At 40.8% G+C, this 12,147-nt stretch overlaps 1 protein-coding gene across 4 annotated transcripts; it reads left to right on the top strand.

Annotated features, from left to right (window-relative positions):
* The first annotated feature begins 4,915 nt into the window (after window positions 1-4,915).
* LOC147314270 (uncharacterized) lies at window positions 4,916-11,120 on the top strand. Of its 4 annotated transcripts, XM_086261087.1 has the most exons (8): window positions 4,916-5,117; window positions 5,362-5,951; window positions 7,897-8,031; window positions 8,400-8,540; window positions 8,808-8,862; window positions 9,020-9,173; window positions 10,262-10,340; window positions 10,864-11,120. In XM_086261087.1, exons 1-8 carry the CDS (start codon window positions 4,916-4,918, stop codon window positions 10,903-10,905), a joined length of 1,398 nt encoding a protein of 465 aa, XP_086117213.1. In that variant the 3' UTR covers window positions 10,906-11,120. The 4 variants fall into 4 exon arrangements, with proteins under 4 accessions (XP_086117213.1, XP_086117211.1, XP_086117215.1 ...); XM_086261085.1 differs by having other exon boundaries at window positions 10,262-11,120; XM_086261089.1 differs by having other exon boundaries at window positions 7,852-8,031; window positions 10,262-11,120.
* The last annotated feature ends 1,027 nt before the right edge of the window (window positions 11,121-12,147 follow it).

The following is a 12,147-nucleotide window of genomic DNA, read 5'->3' as shown; positions in this document are numbered from 1 at the left end:
CTGATCTTCGCTTGTGTCCGTTTAAGAACTCCGACAAACACGTCTATGCAAAAGCCTCAATTAATTATAGACTTTTGAGTAGGCACAGAATTTAGAGAACTCTTTCAGTATAAGTGTGTGTGTGTGTGTGTGTGTGTGTGTGTGTGTGTGTGTATACATGTGTAAACACTCCTCCACTTCATGAACCCCTAAAATGTTGCGAATAACACATAGACCTGCACTTCATCAGCCTTGTGTTGTACTGTTATACTATTTTTGACCATATGAGAGATGATTGCTGATGAATCATTAGCAGGAATATTTCATATGCCAGAGGACAGCTCATTAAATGACAATACATAACAACAACCAAATGCTGTTCCAACTAAAGCATTTAATGGAACCACAATTGTAAAGCCAGTTCTACAGCTCAAAGTACATTTAATACTAGTACCACTGTAGGAATACAAAGGGAGCCAAAGGTAGTTCAAAACAACAGATTGATAGATGAATCACATTTAGCCAGAGAATTGAACATTGAACAGATTATTAGGGAATCTTTCATCAGTAACAACAGCAGGGGATTTACAGTGTATTTTTTAAGCTTCTGACAGGCATAAAGGCTGACGTAAAGAAAAAAAAAAACAAAATAAAATGAAGCCTGAAAAACACAGGGACTGCCAGTAAAAAGAATAGAAAGACAGACTTAATCCACTTGTAGACAACTGAAGACACAAGCCAGGAAATCAGGGACAGAATCATCACAGAGATAGCGCAGAATGGACAAACAGAGTGCATCACGGGCAGTAAAACAGCATTTGTTGTCATGTCCATAACTTAGACACCCCTGAGGTTTTTCCTCTGAAATGACAATCGGATGTTGTAGTTCTCGTCTCTGGTGTCAGAGGGAAAAAAAAATCCATCCCCCTTCCCGCCTCGTCTCAGATCCTTCTCTAAATCTCATCTGGTTTCATCATAAAAAACGGCAGGCTGTCTTGGTAAAGCAAAAGGTTTATATCAGCAAGAGGCTGGGGTGGGACAAAAGCAAAGGCATGACAAAGAGGCACAACATTTACTCTTGCTTTCTGCCGAGAGTAAATGTAACCAAAGCCAGTTGCTCATAAACTAATGGAGAAAATTTACACATGGAGGTAAATATATAGTTTTGAAGTCTAAGGAGCTTGGAAAGAAAAGTGTCTGGACTCCTTTGAGTTTCTTGAACAAGAAACTTAAAGATGAGCTGGATGACTGAGAACCTTCACAGACATATAGTTTTGAAGAATCAAAATGTGTTTCTCAAGTTACTGTTTATTGTTTTGTTTAGAGCTAGAAGTGAGTTTGACAATGATACACCTAGACCTGGAGAGTATTCTTAGCAGCAACACACCGTAAATTTTCAAAGTTGTCAGTCAAGTGACAACTTCATGGATGTAAATACAGATGGTTTGAAACAAGGTGCAAACCTCTGCACTGTTAAAAAAATCCGTAAATTTAGGGGTCCCTTTACCGTGGATTTGCTACGGATTCGCTCCGTTTTGCGAAATACGGAAAGTTTGCTGTTGCGCAAGGCAGAATTTTCTCCCCCAGCCAGAATATTCCGACGCCATTACTTTCAGTGCGGTCAGTGCCTACCTAAATTTCTGCAAGTCACAAGGAAAGTTGGAAACAGGTTGGTTGTGTGGAATGAGAATGAGAATGGAGTGCCACCTTGTTCCCCCTCGTACATTAAATTGGTCTCGATAGGCAGTTGGTAGTGGTATGTATGTGAGTGGACGTTTGCTGCTAGCTGCGTTAGCATTAGCCAGCCGCCTGCGCTTCGTAAGTACGTCAAAAACCATTTTTTCCCTCCCTCTTACATGAAATTTGGTCTCGATAGTCAGTTGGTAGCCATGTGTTTTTCATGGTAACATTTGAATGTGTGGGTTTTGCGTTATTTTGAAGCGTGGTTTGCCCAACTAAAGTTAACGTTAGCCCATAAGTTGGATGCGCGCGCGCGCGTGTGTGTGTGTAAATTAGCCACATGTGTGTATTGTTATAGCTCGCTGTGTTACGTTAGCATGCAACTGAACATGGTAATAATTAAAAGGGGTGATAGTTAAGTAGAATCAGATTTCATTGCAGAAAACATTGCAGCCCAAAGAGAGTGGCCCATGCAGCCCAACGCAGATTACTTATTTGAAGGTACCTGAAAAGTGAATGTGCTTCACTGTGCTGATATAAATTTATTGTTTTCATATTGATTCTGTTCTGATTCTGGCTATCCTTCAATTGGCAAATTCAATCTCTTAAAAATGTTGACTTGTAACATTTGTGGCTTTAACGCTCGGTCTTCGACTGATTACTTGAAACACTGCCGAACACACAGAAATAATAATAATGTATCTTTTTTATGTGGCCATAGGGATTGCAGAAGGAAGTTTAACACATACAGTAGCCTTGCTGTGCATATGTCACGAGCTCATGTAGACAGAAGGAGCACACAAACATGGAACCGTGATGTGTCTGTACAGTTAAGGTGCTTGTTTAATTTTTGCAGCAGTGAATATGATGATCTTAAAACTTTAAAGTGTCATTTGAGTGGTCACATAGATGAGGGTTTGACTGTAACATGTCCCTTTGATGGATGTTCTAAGACATTCAATTTAAAGTCATCCTTTTTAACGCATATTTCCAGATACCATAAAGGGTGGGATGTTACCAAGATAGCCCCAGTTCATATATGTGAACTAACAGAACGGTCTTTCCAAGGTGAAGGATCACATGTAGAACCTGAAGAACCTGAAAGTTTTAACACTGATGCAGAACAAAGTGATAATTTCTGCAGTGATCAAGTGAAAGACAACTTCACAGAGAGTCTTGCTCAGTTTTACTTGGGATTACAGGCAAAATATTTGGTTCCAGCCTCCACAATAACAGAAATAGCAAATGAAATGAGAACTATAAGTGATATTCAACAGGAATATACTGTGGATGCACTAGCCTGTGAACTGGGGCAGTATGGTGTTCCAAAGGAGACTGTAACATCTCTTGGGAATAGTATATACGAGCAGAGCCCTATGCACAAGGCATTACATGAAAAGGGTCATTTAACTACGCAACACAAGAGGCTGAAATATTACAAGTCACACTATGACTATGTTGAACCTGTTGAAGTCTTTCTTGGACGCAATCGCAGTGGCCAGAAGAGGCACTATCATTACATCCCAATACTGGAAACCCTCAAAGTAATTCTGAAACAGCAAGGTTTAGATCAGCACAGTCCTAGTTCAAATTCTGAAGATGATGTACTGTGTGATGTCACTGATGGGTGGGCCATCAAATCCAATGCCATGTTTTCCTCAGACCCAGACAGTTTAAAGGTAATGCTCTTTCAGGATGCTTTTGAGGTGGCTAATCCACTTGGATCTGCCAAGACAAAGCATAAAGTATTGGCTGTCTACTTCACACTTGGAAATTTTCATCCACACCAACGATCAACTGTTGATCAGATACAGTTGGCATTACTCTGTGTAGAGAAAGATTGCAAATACTTTGGAATGGATAAGATTTTCAATAAGCTAGTGTCAGACTTGTGTGAGCTGGAGGAAAGGGGCATATCTTTCAATGGAAAAATATATAAAGGCACTGTTGTGTGCATAATGGGCGATAATCTGGGCTCCCACATGGTTGGTGGCTTTACAGAAAATTTCAGCACAGCTCAATATTTCTGCAGATACTGTTTGGCAACAAAAAGTGAATTTCAGTCGAACCCTCTCACAGTTTTCACTCATAGAAATCCAGCTGATCATAATGAGACTGTGCGGTTTCTGGAAAGTAACGATGAAGTACACACTCATCACGGTGTTAAATGTGACAGTGTTTTCAACAAACTGTCCAACTTTCATGTGTGTCAGCCAGGCTTACCAGCTTGTTTAGCTCATGATCTGTTTGAGGGGGTAGTAGATTATGATTTGGCATTGTTTTTGCAGTTCTTAATCAGAACACAAAAGTGGTTCAGTTATGAGGTTCTTAATGAAAGAATCAAATCATTTCCTGGTGAAAGCATCAACAAGCTAAACACTATTCCCACTACAGGAGCCAGGCTTGGAGGACATGCAGCCCAAAACAGGTGGCTTTTGAAATTCTTGCCTGTTTTGGTGCATGACACAATTGAAGATGCTGATAATGAAGTATGGGGACTTGTACTACTTCTGAGGGAGCTTGTTGAATTTGTCTGTGCACCTCGGCTCTCAGAGTTGTAGATTGCTTTCATGAAGGGACTGATTGAACTGTATGTGGAATTGAGGCAAGAGCTGTTTCCAAGAGTTCAACTTAGACCAAAACACCACTATCTGCTTCACTATGCACACTTGACTTTACAATTTGGCCCACTCATATATACTTGGACAATGCGCTTTGAATCAAAACATTCTTATTTTAAAAGGTGCATTAGGGCAAGTAAGAACTTCATAAATGTAACCAAGTCTCTGGCTGAACGGCACCAGTTGCTTCAGGCTTATCAGTCTTGTGGTACCTTGTTTCGTTCCCAGGTTCATGTCTCAGACTCAACACGGTTCTACCCAGAGCTCTATGACCAGAACATAAAGACAGTGGTTGGAGAATTTGATTTGAACTCAAGTAACTCAGTTGTCACAGAGAGTGTGCAGGTTAAAGGCACTACATATGCAAATGGAATGCTGGTCTTACTGAGCTACGCAAAAGGACTACTGCAGTTAGGACAAATAGCAAGCATTTTTGTAAAAAATGAAACTACTGTCCTACTTTTGCTTCGAGGGAAAACTGCCAGCTGGATACCTGAGCTTGGACTCTATGAACTTGATGAAAATGCTTCTGACCTGTTCAGTTGCCATGATTTGAACAAACTTGATGATTATCATCCACTTTATTCTTACCAGAGAGGTACTCGGTGGCTCATTCCTCTTAAACACACACCAACATGGAACTTGTGAAGAACTATGTCAAGAAAGCAATGCCATCGCTCAGTAGCGATCAGATGGATACACTCATGGCTAAACTGGAGGAATTAGGAGTTCTCTCTGTAGATGACATGAGCCTTGTGGACCTGGAGGACATTAAAGACACTCTGCCATTCATTCAGTGCAAAAGATTCGTCAGAGCTGTCAAAGCATTGGAAGCAGGTGAGTTTTTGCCCCTCTGTTTTAATGCAAGTTTTCTGAAACTACAAAGGTTTATTCCAAAAATGCAAAAAAAAAGTTGCCATCAGCTGTACATGGCAATAATTACTCTATAATTGGTTTTCATAATTAGGTCCATTTGTATTCCTGGTTGACCCAAACTGGACATTGAGGACCAATGTATTAATTGATTTGCAACAATTGTGATGTGTTTAATTTATGGAGATGTTTGTCATGTCATCCATAGATTCACAAACTCCACCGCAGTTCACCCGGCCTGGCCCCTCATCAACACCTGAACCACAGAGGTTTCAGCTGCCCTCAACACCACCTGAGACAGCCGACTCCCCATCCCAAGACACATATTCTGTACCATGGCACAAATTTCCCTCAAAAGTCATGGATGAGTTACGTAAAAAAAAGTACATAATGGGGAAAGACAGACGAGAGATGGTTCGGATCGTCGCTGAAGATTACCTCCATAAACACCCAGGAAGACCTGGTAGACAAAAGCTGAGGGAACTCGCCAGTATGACTGTAGGACAATATCCTGCCTCCTTCAAGCTGACAGAGCCGTTTGGAAACAAACCTTTTGCAAAAGATGGTTCTGAAACTCTCTTTCGTCAGCTGGAACACAGAATTAAAAATATGAAGAGGCCACAAAGCTCACTGAAGAGGCAAGCAGGGGGTGAAAATTCAACAAAGAAAAGGCCCAGGAATTCAGATCTGTATGGATGTGTGGCGTGGGATCCAATCATTGAGGGGGCCGTGTGTAGAGAAGACCTGCTGTCTAAACGAGATGAGTTGAAACGTGCCTTTCAAACCCAGGATCTTCAGGTGGGTCTGCAATCATCCATTACAGATACAGAAAGCTTTATTAATCCTCGAAGGGCAATTCGGTTCCTACAGTCCACCATCTAGACATACAACCATTCACACAGCAATAGTATATAGCAGGAGTAATGCGATAAGGTCTGGGTCCAAGTACAATTTAGGACACATTGTGAAATTGTAGATCGTCTGTAGATCACTATGCCCATAGTCAATTGAAATTGATACCCTGTTTTATTATTTTAATTGGTTAGTTTGACTAACTGTTCGACTGTATGTCTAACTGCCTCATACAGTGGGGCAAAAAAGTATTTAGTCAGCGACCGATTGTGCAAGTTCCCCCACCTAAAATGATGACAGAGGTCAGTAATTTGTACCAGAGGTACACTTCAACTGTGAGAGACAGAATGTGAAAAAAAAATCCATGAATTCACATGGTAGGATTTGTAAAGAATTTATTCGTAAATTAGGGTGGAAAATAAGTATTTGGTCACCTCAAACAAGGAAAATCTCTGGCTCTCACAGACCTGTAACGTCTTCTGTAAGAAGCTTTTCTGTCCCCCACTCGTTACCTGTATGAATGGCACCTGTTTGAACTCATCATCTGTATAAAAGACACCTGTCCACAGCCTCAAACAGTCAGACTCCAAACTCCGCCATGGCCAAGACCAAAGAGCTTTCGAAGGACACCAGGAAAAGTATTGTAGACCTGCACCAGACTGGGAAGAGTGAATCTACAATAGGCAAGCAGCTTGGTGTGAAAAAATCAACTGTGGGAGCAATCATCAGAAAATGGAAGACATACAAGACCACTGATAATCTCCTTCGATCTGGGGCTCCACGCAAGATCTCATCCCGTGGGGTCAAAATGATCATGAGAACGGTGAGCAAAGATCCCAGAACCACACGGGGGGACCTGGTGAATGACCTGCAGAGAGCTGGGACCAAAGTAACAAAGGTCACCATCAGTGACACTATACTAAGGCAGGGAATCAAATCCCGCAGTGCCAGACGTGTTCCGCTGCTGAAGCCAGTGCATGTCCAGGCCCGTCTGAAGTTTGCCAGAGAGCACATGGATGATACAGCAGAGGATTGGGAGAATGTCATGTGGTCAGATGAAACCAAAGTAGAACTTTTTGGTATAAACTCAACTCGTCGTGTTTGGAGGAAGAAGAATACTGAGTTGCATCCCAAGAACACCATACCTACTGTGAAGCATGGGGTTGGAAGCATCATGCTATGGGGCTGTTTTTCTGCCAAGGGGACAGGACGACTGATCCGTGTTAAGGACAGAATGAATGGGGCCATGTATCGTGAGATTTTGAGCCAAAACCTCCTTCCATCAGTGAGAACTTTGAAGATGAAACGAGGCTGGGTCTTCCAACATGACAATAATCCAAAACACACCGCCCGGGCAACAAAGGAGTGACTCCGTAAGAAGCATTTGAAAGTCCTGGAGTGGCCTAGCCAGTCTCCAGACCTCAACCCCATAGAAAATCTGTGGCGGGAGTTGAAAGTCCGTGTTGCTCGGCGACAGCCCCAAAACATCACTGCTCTCGAGAAGATCTGCATGGAGGAATGGGCCAAAATACCAGCTACTGTGTGTGCAAACCTGGTAAAGACCTATAGTAAACGTTTGACCTCTGTTATTGCCAACAAAGGTTATGTTACAAAGTATTGAGTTGTATTTTTGTTATTGACCAAATACTTATTTTCCACCCTGATTTACGAATAAATTCTTTACAAATCCTACCATGTGGATTCATGGATTTTTTTTTCACATTCTGTCTCTCACAGTTGAAGTGTACCTCTGGTGCAAATTACTGACCTCTGTCATCATTTTAGGTGGGGGAACTTGCACAATCGGTCGCTGACTAAATACTTTTTTGCCCCACTGTATCTTTAGGAGTCAGCTGTTCGAAAATTGATGACTGAAACATATCCCATTCAGCGTGAAATCCTCAACGATGATGATACCACTATTGCCGTTGTAAAGGACGAGTGGCCGTTCCTGTTTGAAGTTCCTCACCTGTTTGATCATGCATCTAAACTCCTTGGCTTCTCTGTACAAAACAAGCTGGCACAGGTGTGTTTTTATTGTTATTATTATGATTGTGCTGTGCTGCTCCATATGGAGAGAATTTTGTCTTTATTAATCAATCAAAAAAAGATTTGCAACCAAAAAGAGAGTTGAGACCAAAAAAGATAAACTGGCAACCAATCAAATAGAATAACTTGGATGAACAATCAAATGGAATAGATTTGAGACCAAAAATCAGGAAGTGACAACCAAAAAAGCAGGACATTTGAGATCAAAACAGAACAGGTTGCAAATGAAAATGAAATAATTCATTTTTATTTTTATTTTTTTCAAAATTCTCTCCATAGCTCCAAACGAAAATTAGTGTTAGTCTTATGTACTTGTACAAAATTAACACCTTGAACCTTGAACAGGAACTTTCCAAAAAAGAAAAGGGGATCAATGACTTCCTTGACTCCAAAGGGATGAAGACGGGCGAAGGTCCAATACAGCTCATCTGTGGCATTTCAAAATACTTCAAGGAAGACTCTTATAAACTCTTCCACAAAAAAGAGGTAGATGTTGTAGATTTTAAACTGTGTGCAAGATAATTATTTGCATCCAGTGGTGAACCAAGTAACCAACCACAGTAGGAAGTATAGATTCCCCTAATTGTGCTGCTGATATTCTCTATAAACTCTCTATCTATAAACTATTTACATTAATGTTTGTGCATAATGGCTACCTCTGTCTGATGAAGACACTAGCAGATAGTCAATTTGCCAGCAGGTTTGTGTGCACTGGAAACATTAATTCATGTATCATGTCTGTCACCAAAACAGATCTCTGCAGATCCTGAAGTCGAACTCCCAGTGACCCCATGCATCCTAATCAGAGGTTTGTAGTTAAATCTTTTTTTGTATCCCAGCAAGCTGTTGTTAGCTGTTGTTATAAGCTGTTGTTGTGTCATATTTATTAAAGAAATTTTTGCTTGCCTTAAAATATAGGATTTTTTTTTTTTGTAAATGGTACATGGTTTTTATCTGTGTTTAAGGTGACCAGCAATTCAAGATTGCTGTTGATGGGTTACTTGTCAATGACCACATCACCTCTCCCATTGTGGCCTTGAGCTACGTCTTCTCCATGTTTTATGTCTGCAACGTCCAATACCCACCGGAGATGGCTTTTACTCTCGAATTCATGCAAAGGTAAGCACTCATTGTTTGGAAATACTTTGTAAATGTGACTTTGCCGTGCCTTTCTGCACCTGACCTGCTTTTTGTCAATCTACACTAAACCCGTTTGTCTGAGATGTACAAGCTCAAAATGTGTCGCCACATGCTGTGAGCTTTTAGATCAGCTGTTATTGGTTTATGATCCCCCTGAATATGGATTTGTTCGGAGATTTTGTAGCTCCCTGTTGAAGACTATTGTTGGAATAAATGTGTCATATCTTTTTAAAGGGCAGGTAACATGCTTTTTGCTTTAAATAGTGTCCTAAGTCAATCAATAACAAAACAAACATAACATGATTCTAGTTGGGAAATGGAGCAAAACCATATTTTTCTCAGAATGGTTTGTTCACACAAAATTCGTTTGAGCTATCTCTTTAAAACCATTAGCACCTGAGACCAGGTTATGTCAGTGGTGGTCAAACCTTTTCATGTCAAAGACACACAAACTGAAATTTATTTGGCTGCAGACCCCAAACTCAAAATATGTTGTTTCAGGGACACCCCCCCCGAAGGAAAGACTAAACATATTAATTTAAAAAATACTACATAGTGGATTCATGCCCAAATGTTAATACTTGTACTGATGTGTAACGTGCACTGAATGTCACAGTTTCTCCACTCCATGTTTGAATAACCCCCAGGACAGTCCGTGTTCAAATGTGCTGTTACACCTTTTGATAGGACAATGTCAACTGTGTTTTCTATCCCCTTCTGTGTTCTGTGCATTTATAATATCCCTGCATACACATTGAGGATGCATGCTGTCATGTGTTGGTGATAAGCAGACTTCTCGCCCTTGCAAACATTTCTGTATATGCGCAGTGTGAATGCATGTGTCTTGAAAAGACAAAGGAAGAGATAAGCTTAGCCACTGGCACCAGCACCACAACAACATTGGGTTCTAGACAGATGGTCAACTAGAATGATAGAGAGGTTCACACATAGGGGCATATTGAAGAAAACAAATGTAGAATTTTATTGAACTGCTCCACTCCTGTCAAGCCACACTACACGTGCAAACTTTGTCTGCATATCACTATTGTTTTGTTTTTTTTCCTCAGAGTTTTCTTTGGGGTCAATCCTGAGCGAGGCTCCAAGGCAGAGAAGAAGGGGAAGAAACGGCACTTCATTCCTCCACAGGTGTGCAAGCTGGTTTCTCAGCTGAAGGAATTTGAATGCAAGCAGAAGGAATCTGAATGGGCCATTTGAGCTGTTCTCAGAGCTCAGAAAATACCTTTTTGGACTGAATGTATGTACACACACACACACACACACACACACACACACACACACACACACACAGGCAAATCCAAAAACATGGGGCTTGGGAGTAGAAATACAGATTTTTACAGTATTAGGTGAGTTCAGATGTTTTAACTAGATGCCCACAACACACATGCTGCAGTTTCAAATCCCCCATGTTAAGGGGGAGGGAAGGTGGGTGATATTTGTCATTCCAGTTAAGCTTTTCCTGTCATTGTGGAGTTGGAGGTGTAAGTTTTAAAAAATTTTTTAGTTTTAAGTTGTTTTAAGAGTTTTAAAAATCTCTTTATGGCATGTTGCACAGTCATCCTTCTAAGGTCATGGTTGTTATTGCTGCACTGATGTTTTATAGAAAAGTTGTATAATGTAATACTTCTAATGTTCTATTTGTTTTTTGTAGAAAGGTCAGCCACTGGTTGCAGAGCTCTGCCTGTCGGTGTGATATGTGGAGTTGGAGGTGTAGGTTTCTGCATCCTCCTGGAGGGGGCTCCTCATTTTGCACTGACAGGTGAGACAGCAACTGCAATGCTGGCAGTTTTATTGTCTTATTTTGTCATTGTCTTTAACAAATCAATTTGTTATTAATGCCTGTCAGCCTGTGGATGCTAAAAAGTTGCTAGATTTGGCATCTCCCTGTTAAAGGACATGGCTGTATTTCTTTGAGAGAACAGCTGGTTTATGTATGTAAAATTTCTCTGAATGTGAAGGTGATGTTCTGAATGTTTTAATGGTTGTAATGTAAATATTGCAAATCATTCACCACAAAAAGTGAAATCACTTTAAAGCACTGGCAGCTGTTAAAGGAAATAAATAATTGCTGTGATTCTACATTTGTGCTTTATTGATGGTAAACGGTATAGAGAATGGTACAGAATTAAACATTTTAGGATGACTGAAGTGTCCGTAAATGGTATGGATTGAGTACTTAAATAATACGGAATATTCCATTTTAGGTTTGATGGAACTGTCCGTAAATGGTAAAGAAAAAGTCAGGTAAATCTACGGAAATATCTGTTATAGGGTTTACGGAATTGTCTGTGCAATAACGCCGAAATTTATGGAAAATACGGAATTTTCCATTTTAGGTTTGACGGAAATGTCCGTCAATGGTACAGAAAAACTCGGGTAAATCTACAGAAATATCCGTTTTAAGGTTTACGGAAGTGCCCGTACAATAACGGAAAAAGTGCTGGTAATTAATTACCAGCACTTTTTCCGTTTTATAACGGAATTTTTTTTAACAGTGTGGTTATTGTCATGGTACGTGTGGACTGTTGGGTATTTTCCTGTATGGCTCCTTTTGCTCCCATGTCTGCCCCTGAGGTGCCATTCATTTACCTGGACAGCTCACCTGAAACACCATGACAATTGTCAGAGGGTATTTATGACCAGCATCTCTGTCTTTTCACTGCTAGTTTGTCAACTTACCAATGTTGGTAACAGGTTTCACTCTTCTTGCTCTGTAGCTCAGTCTGGTGTGTACTTACCTTGATTTGCATGTGCTACAGCTTCATCACACCACTACTCCACGATATAACGGAACTCTCCTTTTGGACACTGGTCACAGCCCTCACCTGATCTACGCCACGCTTCAATCTCCAGGAAGAAAATCCTCACCACACTCACCTGCCTGCTCTCCTGCCACCATAGCTCACAGGGAGCCCTGGAATTCAGATCCGCTCAT

Source organism: Aulonocara sp. 'chitande type north' Nkhata Bay, linkage group LG14, assembly GCF_057382095.1.
Source record: "Aulonocara sp. 'chitande type north' Nkhata Bay isolate Kocher_YH1m ecotype deep benthic linkage group LG14, A_spYH_male_GT1.1, whole genome shotgun sequence".
NCBI lineage: Eukaryota > Metazoa > Chordata > Actinopteri > Cichliformes > Cichlidae > Aulonocara > Aulonocara sp. 'chitande type north' Nkhata Bay.
This window is presented reverse-complemented; position numbering and strand designations above follow the sequence as displayed.

Coding starts and splice junctions, on each gene's coding strand:
- LOC147314270 (XM_086261089.1), top strand. CDS start 4,916: ATGGAACTTGTGAAGAACTATGTCAAGAAAGCAATGCCATCGCTCAGT. Junction 5,118..5,361: donor TGTCAAAGCATTGGAAGCAG/GTGAGTTTTTGC, acceptor TGTCATCCATAG/ATTCACAAACTCCACCGCAG. Junction 5,952..7,851: donor TTCAAACCCAGGATCTTCAG/GTGGGTCTGCAA, acceptor CTGTATCTTTAG/GAGTCAGCTGTTCGAAAATT.